The sequence below is a fragment of the Moschus berezovskii genome, chromosome 7 (genome assembly GCF_049115385.1).
Source record: "Moschus berezovskii isolate FMDL1 chromosome 7, NW_MosBer_1.0, whole genome shotgun sequence".
Taxonomy (NCBI): Eukaryota; Metazoa; Chordata; class Mammalia; order Artiodactyla; family Moschidae; genus Moschus; species Moschus berezovskii.
In genome coordinates, this window is record NC_142466.1 from 109620055 (window position 1) to 109630030 (window position 9976).

General features: G+C 46.5%; 1 protein-coding gene across 1 annotated transcript; it reads left to right on the forward strand.

Moving 5' to 3' along the window:
* Positions 1-2039: 2039 nt before the first annotated feature.
* On the forward strand, positions 2040-3649 carry LOC148777504 (uncharacterized). Its single transcript, XM_088837757.1, has 3 exons — positions 2040-2311; positions 2745-2906; positions 3225-3649. Exons 1-3 carry the CDS (start codon positions 2107-2109, stop codon positions 3647-3649), a joined length of 792 nt encoding a protein of 263 aa, XP_088693883.1. The 5' UTR covers positions 2040-2106.
* The last annotated feature ends 6327 nt before the right edge of the window (positions 3650-9976 follow it).

Here is a 9976-nt window from a genome sequence, read left to right on the forward strand (position 1 = left end):
CAGTCCTTCCAATGAATATTCAGGACTGATTTCCTTTAGGATAGACTGGTTGGATCTCCTTGCCATCCAAGGGACCCTCAAGAGTCTTCTCCAGCATCACAGTTCAAAAGCATCAATTCTTCGGTGCTCATCTTTCTTTCTAGTCCAGCTCTCACATCCATACGTGACCATTGCAAAAACCATAGTTTTGATTTTACGGACCTCTGTTAGCAAAGTAATGCCTCTGCTTCTTATTATGCTGTCTAGGTTTGTCATTGCTTTTCTTTCAACGAGCAAGTGTCTTTTAATTTCATGGCTGCAGTCACCGTTTGCAGTGGTTTTGGAGCCCAAGAAAATAACGTCTGTCACTGTTTCCCCATCTATGTGTCATGAAGTGATGGGACCAGATGCCATGATCTTAGTTTTTGGGATGTTGAGTTTTAAGCCAGCCTTTTCACTCTCCTCTTTCACTTTCATCAAGAGGCTCTTCAGTTCCTCTTCACTTTCTGCCATAAGGGTGGTGTCACATGCCTATCTGAGGTTATTGATATTTCTCCCGGCAATCTAAATTCTAGCTTGTGCTTCATCCAGCCTTGAATTTTGCATGATGTACTCTGCATAGAAGTTAAATAAGGGTGACAATATACATCCTTGATGTATTTCCTTCCAGTTTGGAACCAGTCTGTTGCTCCATGTTCAGTTCTAACTATTGCTTTTAGACCTGCATACAGATTTCTCAGGAGGCAGATAAGGTGGTCCAGTAATCCCATCTCTTGAAGAATTTTCCACAGTTCCTTTATTAGGGCTACCCAAGATAAATGCTGAAACTGCAATACTTTGGCCACCTCATGCGACGAGTTGACTCACTGGAAGAGACTCTGATGCTGGGAAAGGTCGGGGGCGGGAGGAGAAGGTGACGACAGAGAATGAGATGGCTGGATGGCATCACCGACTCGATGGACATGAGTTTGAGTGAACTCCGGGAGTTGGTGATGGACAGGGAGGCCTGGCGTGCTGTGATTCATGGGGTCGCAGAGTCAGACATGACTGAGCGACTGAACTGAACTGAAGATAAATGAGTCATGATGGAGCGGTCTGTCAGAAAGTGGTCCACTGCAGAAGGGAGTGGCAAACCACTTCGGTATTCTTGCCTTGAGGACCCCATGAGCAGCATGAACATATACATCACTTGCTTCAAATTATTCGGGGACCAGTGCTCTCAAAGTGTGTCCTAGGTTATTTTTGTCACTCACCTATTATGTCTTTTTGTACCTTCTGATCCCAGTTGAAAAATATGTCCATATCCAGACGAAAGAAGACACAAGAGTGAGAAAACGAAGAAAAATTAAATAAACTCAGTATGATGTGGAAAGCAGAGGTCATGCCTCTTTTAAAAAAAAAAAAAACAAAATATTAATTTGGAACTTAAATACAATCTTTCAGCTATAGAGTCTCTGGTGGCATTCGTGTCAGTACAATCTACCAGAGAAGGGGCCAAAGAGAAAGCATTAAAACAAACTACAAAGGTTTTCAAGTCCTGTATACCAACACCTTGCTGACCCCTGGCAAAGAATGACCCATGCTGGCAGACATAAAGACACACAACTATGAAAACAAATAGATAAAAAGCAGCATGAAACAAACAAGGGAAAAACACTGCCTTTTTATGGGACCTCCCTGACAGTCCAGAGGTTAAGACTTTTCCTTCCAATGCAGGGAGTGCAGGTTCGATCCCTGGTGGAGACCTAAGATACCACTTGTTGCTAAAAAACCAAATCATAAAAAACCAGTAGTAATATCTTAACAAATTCAAAAAAGCCTTTAAAATTTTTCCTCATCAAAAAAACTTAAACATTTTCTTTAAATTGTCCTCCTCTGATTTTAACATTTAGCAGAGAATCAAAATACTCTGAAATGAACAGTTATAGTGTCCTGAGGACCAAGAAAGTCAGTGGGATGTACCAAAGAGTGCTAACCTCATCATGCAAATGCCCTCAAGGGTGTGATCCTCCTGAGGACCAATCTGTGACTCCCCAGGGGGCTGTCCGGAAGCTAGACAAGGCCACACCCTCTGCTCACCTGGTCATTCCCTGGTCCACTTCTGAGGCATCCAGACGTGTGCTGCAGATGGGAGACATGGACACAATGAAAGAGGCTGCAAGTGGCAGAAGGCCTGGCCAGCAGAAACAAGGTGTCTCCCACAGGGAAAATGGAAGGATTTCCTCCAAGGAAAACCTGTCTGTAAAAGAGAAGGGAGGAGAGCGACATCCCTCAGAAAGACAGAGAGAAAAACGAAGCATGGAGACACAAGAGGCCTCTCAGAGCAAAGCAGGTAAGATGCCAGATTCTTTATGGCAGACATCTGTTTTGAGTGATCCTGGAGAGAATTTGGAAGACAGTAGAGATTGGGCTGTGGGACAGAGGAACACATGCCCGATGTGACCCTGACACCTTTGAAAGGGGGGAGAGAAACCCAGGGTGAAGTCCTGATCCCCTGTGATCCGGGGCTCCACCAGCTATGTCATCCTTGGGGTCTGAACTGGAGATGGGTTTCCTGGGGAATGTCTGCCAGGCAGCTCAGGAACTACTCTGTCCAGGTAAAATGTTCATGGAGGGAGAGAGGGGCTGGAAGAAACCAGAGTTTGGGGAAGGGGATGGCACGGAGGTGGAGGAGCAGTGGGACTCAGAACCTTCTCTAATCCACTCTCCCCAGATTCCAGAAGTAGGTCAGGGAACACTCACCTTGTCCTCCTCTCCACCCACAGAGGTCACCAGGCACAAGCGATGCAGAAGCCCAGATGGCTCCCCTCAGAGTCACGAGAGAAATGGCCATGAAGAAGAAAAGGTGAGGGGACGACCACCCCCAGCCCAGTGGAGAGCTAAGCAGCATCCAAACTCCTGCAGAGCAGGACTTTACCACAGAGGAGGTAGGTTTCTGGGCTGGACTTGGTAGAGGTGGGGATGTGGGCAAAGACCCTGAGGGGCAAACTGAACCCCCAGAGGGCAGAGAAAGCCTCTGACCTTGGTGAGATGCCATGAAGTGGGAACAGGCTGAGGGGAAAGTGCCCAGGACTTGGCCCGGGTTGCCAGCAGATGTTGGGAGAGGCCAACAGAGTCAGGTATGGTGCGGTGTGAGGCCTGGGGTGGAGGTGTTGCCACAGGCAAGTGGCGGTGGTGAATTTGAGGAGAACTTTTCAGGGGCAGCGCACATCACAGGAACCCCTCCTGTTCCGTCTCCCTCCTAGGTTCTGCCCATACTTCCGGGCGTCTCCAGGACAGGGGGGCCCGGTTCCGATCGCCAGTGTGGGCCCGGGGCCAGAGACGCTGCCAGTACCACCCGGAGTCCAGGCCCGCCTCGCCCAAGCGCCCTCGCAGAACCCAGTCCCCTGAAGTCACCGCGCCCCTGGAGGAGCTCACGTCCAAGCTCTATAACCAGATGGGAGCCCTCGAAGTGGTCCTGGATGAGTTGCAGGCCCCGGGGGGCGCCTTCCTACCGGTGGCCACCGACCGCACGCAGCCCACGGCCTCGCAGCGCGCCTGGCTCAGCTGGCAGCTGACGCACGCGGGCGCCGCCCTGCACTGGGCGCTGGCGGCGCTGGATTCCCTGCTCGCCGCGCACCAGGGACCTCCGGGCCCGCAGGGCTACCCGCCCTGGGCGCCTGGGCCTTAGGGCCACACCTCGCCCTTCTCCACCACTTCTCTGGTCGTGCAAGGCTGCGAAGCAGCATCTCAGTACCTTGAGGCAAAGAACTTCCTCCACAAAAGGCAGAAACCCACCTGTCTGGGGCACGGTGTTCCTCAGGGACCAGACCTCATCCATGGCTGCATCCCAGCTCAGGGAGATGTTTTCCTGTGTCCAGAAGCCAGCCTGCTAGGATGTGCATTCAGAGGATAATGCTTCTTTAATCCTATGGCTCAGATTGGAAACCTTAGTGATGTGATTTGTGCCTTTTCATCCCTCCATATTTCCTGTTTTACTTGAAAAATGAAATGAGAGACAGGTGGATGGGGGATTGCTAGGAGAAAGACAGATTGATAGATGAGATGTAGAGACAGAGATAGATTCCTAGGGGTGGGTTCCACTCTAAGGTACAATTGCCTTTTTTGGGTTTTTCTAGAGATTGTGTTTCTCGAGGTTATGGTTAGAAACCTACCTTGAACAAATCTTTATATCAAATGAGAAATCTGGATTGTATGATGAACTTTGTAGATTTCTGGTGTTGAAAGTAAAGCTACATTTTTACTTATTATAGAACATTGTGCTCTACATGGACTGCAATAAATTTTTAAATATTGCAATCTTTTGTCAGTGTGACTTTGTGAGTGTGCTCACAAGTGTTTATATAGAATGGATAGACAAAAGGTCTACTGCATAACACAGGAAAGTACAGTCAATACTGTGATAAGTCACAATGGAAGAAAACATGTGAAATATGTACATAAAGTATAAATCAGTTACACTTCAATTGAAAACATATTTTTTATTGTAAAAACATGAAAGTTGAAACACACAGGATGCACAACAGAAGCGTGACCTCGGGATCATGATGTAGCAGTACGAGTCCTCCAGTTGTAACACAGGGACCTCTCTGGTGTGCACAGGGGAGGTTATACCCGTGTGGGGAGGAGGCATCTGGGAAATCTCTGTGCTTTCCCTCATTTTTGCTCTGAACCTTAAACTGTACTAAGGAAAGTTTCAATTGTAAAAACATCCAATGACTATTTTAAAAATTGAAAAAATCAGAAAATATTGACTGTAATAATATTTCAGTGACAAGGATGATGGAGCATTCTTCAGTTCCCTCCCTTGTGTTTAATTTCTGAATCACACCTGAAATAAGATATGGTTAGGATAAAATGTGTAAGTATAAGAAAATTGGCTCCCCTTCAAGCCCAGTATTGGCATAAACTAAAAAAAATTATCTAATGTTGAAATTAAAGGAGAAAAAAATAGTCAAATGACCTCATCCAGAATGCTCTTAGGATGCTGATATTTTGGTAGTAACTGTTTATCAGCTCTCACCTTCTGCCAGTATATTCCTTTTCTTTTGATATTTTATGCTTTTCTGGATTTTTTTATATATCCAGAATGTTGGTTCCTAGCAGTGTACTCAGCAAGTATTTATGCAGATATGTTGAGTTTGAACTTGAAGGGGCTTTAAGGCTTTCTAGTCCAAGAACCTAAACATTCATATGTAGAAAATGAGGCTCAGAGCTGTTCGATGATTTATCTAAGGTAATAGGTGGTAAATAAAGAATATTGAGCTGGACCTTGATGCCAGTAAAGTTCTGGTCACCACACCAAATTGCCTCAAACCCTGGAGCAGGGTTTCCTCAATGTCAGCACTAGTTTTGGGGCTAAATTGGCCAGATAATTCTGCGGCTGTATGGGGCCACTGTACTGTGCATTGTAGACTGTTTAGCAGCATTTCTGGTCTCTATCCTGTAGAAGCCAGTAATTGATGCCCCACCCCTTAGTTGTGACAACTAAAAAATATCTCTAGACATTGCTAAGTGTCCCCTGGGAGACAAAGTTGCGCCTAGTTGTTCTTAGCAGGAGCTAACACACTTCCTAGGCTTTTGAGAGGAGGGCTGAGTTTCCTCTGCAGAAGTTTAGAGTTGGATCTTGGCACTCCTCTCAGACAGGTGGAGGATGTGAATAAACATCCATTCCCCCATTCTACCTCTACAGGGCCAGGAGTGTGAATACTGAGAACCTCAATCCCATCATAAGGTTCTGAGTCAGCCCTTCTTCCACAAGGCTCACAGAAAGGCTGAACTGGTAGGCTGGAAATAGGCAGGGAGGAGGTGGTGTCTGCACACTTGTTGCAGCCCAGGCTTCTGCTGAGACGGAGGCAGCAGTTCAGACCCCAGAAGGATGATGCAGGCAGAGTGTGGAGTGGGTGTTCCCAAGATTGTGAAGCGCTGGTGAAATCAGCACCACAGACAGCTCCCAGCACAGGCAGTTTTCAGGCACTCAGTTCAGTTCAGTCGCTCAGTCGTGTCCGACTCTTTTCAACCCCATGAATCACAGCACGCCAGGCCTCCCTGTCCATCACCAACTCCCGGAGTTCACTCAAACTCATGTCCATCGAGTCAGTGATGCCATCCAGCCATCTCATTCTCTGTCGTCCCCTTCTCGTCCTGCCCCCAATCCCTCCCAGCATCAGGGTCTTTTCCAGTGAGTCAACTCGTCGCATGAGGTGGCCAAAGTATTGGAGTTTCAGCTTTAGCAACAGTCCTTCCAATGAACACCCAGGATTGATCTCCTTTAGAATGGACTGGTTGGATCTCCTTGATTGACCCAAAGAAGGCCGTGGTATTTGGGATCTGAATGCCCTTTCCCTGCTGATCAATATACATTTTACTAAGGTAACCTTCATCATTACACTGTGAGATTGCTACTACGATCCTAATGAGCAACTGAGCCAGAGAAGCAAATACTGTGTGTGTGCTGCAGCGACTGAGCCCGCACACCTAGAGCCTGAGCTCTCCAACAAGAGAGGCCACCACCATGGAAAACCTGTGCACCAACATGAAGAGCAGCCCCCACTCGCTGCAACTAGAGGAAGCCTGCACAAAGCAGTGAAAACCCAGAGCAACCAGAAAGGTAAAAATAAATTTAAAAAATTTTAATCCATTTTAAGCAGAACAGCAAGAAGAGAATTCTCTAATTCTTGACTCTGAACTCTTTTCTATAGTCTTCAAGAATGAAACGAGAGTGATGATTTTGGCAAATGTGGAAAACAAAGGTTAATGACTCATTATTTTCCAAGTTGTTCACACCACTATTAGGACAACAAATGAAAAAGGAATAAAGAAAGTTACTACACAATGTTAACAGATTCAAAGTATTGAATTTTCAATGTTTTCAAGACTGGAGAAGAAAGCCCTTAAGGAGGAAAGAAATAGCAGAATTTATCCTCAAGCATCTTTATAATAAGGCAGGAATTACAAACTCTGGAAAGGGTCTGATCAGTCTTTGGGATTGGACACTGCTCTCCTAGACCTGTCAAGCATCACTTCAGTCTAATGGGAGCCACAAAGGGTATTGAGATCCCAGAAGGAAAGGACTGTAAGTGCACTGTTTAGGAGAGGAAGATGTAAAACTGCCTGTGGATCTCCACACAGATGTCTGTGTCTGAGGCAGTCAATGTGGATCCTCCTCATTTGTTCCTGTACAAGAAACTCTTATATAAGAAAGACCAGGAAGATGTCCCTTCCAGAAATGGCACTTTCAAGTTAATGTAATTTGGAGATTACCACAATAGTTTCTGTAATTTGACATGGATGGGCCACCCTAGCTGTGCCAAGAGGGAGAGATTCAGCACACAGTACAGGAACATTTTTAATTATCTCTCTTAAAATCGTCTTTTCATGATACTCCCTTGCATCACCATGAGTGTGAGGAAACAGATTTCACTCTGCTGTGAGTCAAGGAGAGAGAAGTAGCTAACCTTTCCCAGGAAAAGGTACTACCAGAGGGATGAGCCTAGTAAGTACTCCTCTGCTGGGTGCAGAATGAAGGTGCAAAAGTTGCACATATCTGGGCCTCAGAGCGACACTGTTGCTCCCTGGGCAGTCCTTATGTGGTAACTAGGAAACTATGTGACTTGGGAAGTATCACCTGGGAAGGCGCAGAAAAGTCTAACCAGGCAGCAAGGTGATGTGTCTCCCCATGAGCTGTCAAAACCCACCAAGGCTTAGGGCTTCACTCTTTCCAGGCTGTGAACTCATGTAGGTGGGAAGGCATGAATGACTTGTTCACTGCTGACTTCTAGGCACAGCTCTGTGCTTGGCACATAGGTACACTCCATAGATGCTTTTTTAAAAAATAGGTTAAATATTTAATGGAATCTTTTAGGTAGGCATTCACATGATACTAGACTGCATCAACAGGAAGAGGAAATTCTGTCTCTGGAGTAGCTAATATGCTATGATAATGGAATCTGGCCTTTTTAAAATCAACAAATGAGTCTTACAACTGAGTGAAACTCTTACTAGGAAATTCAACTAATTTCTGCAGGAGCACAATTGTTGCACTTCTCATCAAAGTGCTTTCTTTGGTCCCTTATTTTAGTTATTATTATTTTTAATGATGTAACAGTTTGAAGGTCGACCCCACCCCCACCCCCAGAAAAAAGAATGATTGAAACTTGGGACCTGAATACAATGTTATAACTAAACTGAGATGTAAAATGTAGTGAAAGAATATACTTTTATCACTTCACCTAATACTCCAAAGAATAACTCTTAAGAATAAGGGAACACCACTTAAACCACAAATGGTCTAGCTCAATTCACCAACCACCACCAAGCAATACAGTGAATGAAGTCGCTCAGTTGTATCCGACTCTTTGTGACCCCATGGACTGTAGCCCACCAGGCTCCTCTGTCCATGGAATATTCTAGGCAAGAGTACTGGAGTGGGTTGCCATTTCCTTCTCCAGGAAATCAAACAACATAGGTAAGTACTATAAAGGACTCACTCAACTCAACAAATCTACCCGCCAGCTTCTATAATTCATTTAGGTTTTATACCTCTTAAATGCAAATGTTTCTGGAAGATGAAATACTAAAATGCAATAATTAAAATGATGGGCTTCCCTGGTGGCTCAGAGGTTAAAGCATCTGCCTGCAATGCTGGAGACCTGGGTTCAATCCCTGGGTCAGGAAGATCCCCTGGAGAAGGAAATGGCAACCCACTCCAGTACTCTTGCCTGGAGAATCCCATGGATGGAGGAGCCTGGTGGGCTATGGTCCACAGGGTCCTAAAGAGTCGGACACGACTGAGCGAGCGACTTAACCTAATAATTAAAATCATGCCCCATGAGGTTCCCTCACCTCTTTTTAGCTCCTCATTATGGTCCCCACTAGGAGCCTGTGATTTGCTAGTAACTGCAACATGCCAGAGAACCATTAGATGATACACACTGTATCAAATTCATAAATTATCAGAGGGCCATCTCAGAATTAAGTTCACAAATATAAATTCCTAAAATGGTTTAGAGAACTGCAGCACAGGAGTAAAACTGACAGTGCACCAATGACCCCAATCGGCTTCGGGCACTAACCTTCGCCCTAAAATGACCTTCCTCTGGCTGGATGGCATCACCGACTGAGTTTGAGCAAACTCCGGGAGAACTGAAGGACAGGGAAGCCTGGCGAGCTGCAGTCCATGGGGTCGCAAGGAGTCAGACACGACTCAGCGACTGAACAACAACCGGTTCTAAGATCAGTACAGTATCTTCACTCACACTGTAGACAAAAAACACAACCCTGGCTTTACCTACCCCTCCTCTGAGAATCTGGAGAAAAGTTTCTCTTCGAAAGCAATAATAAACCCCCAAAATTCAATTTTTTGAATTTCCGAATTCAATCAACCGGGTAACTTGCAACAAGCCCAGGCAAATTGCAGAGCTTGGAAACAACCCTCTGTCACTCGCCTGTCAACTTCACCGGGCAAAGGCAATAGGCAATCCCCGACTCTCCTGCGAGGTCGGGGGCTCCATCCAGGGAGGCTAAGCGCAGAGTCAGCTTTGCACCAACCTGTCGGTGATGGTAGACTGTGTGCCATTCACTAGATCCCTGGGCGAGAGGTCTTCCTTTTATCTAACTTGCATTTACAGAAACCCTTCCAGCCCCAGTGCTCCAGGATCAGGCTCGATTCCGTAAGGGACACAAGAGTCCAACTCAAAACTCCAAGCGTCATCTGGAACGTCCGACTGGAAGGAGTCAAGGAAAGGAGATGTGGGTGGGAGCGAAGCAAGTTATCTCCCAAAGCGAACTGCGTCTGTCCGCCAGAATGCGCGTCCTAGAGATGGAGAACAGTCCTCGGGAAAACACAAGAGAAAAGTTTCGTCACGGAGCGAAGTCCGCGAGTCGCGGGAAAGGGCGCCGGCGAGTCCCTCCGGGACCGGGGCGGAATCGGCTGGAGGCTGCGTGTCACCTCCTCCTCCGGGGCCTCCGGGGTCTGCAGGCCCCCGCGGCCAGACCC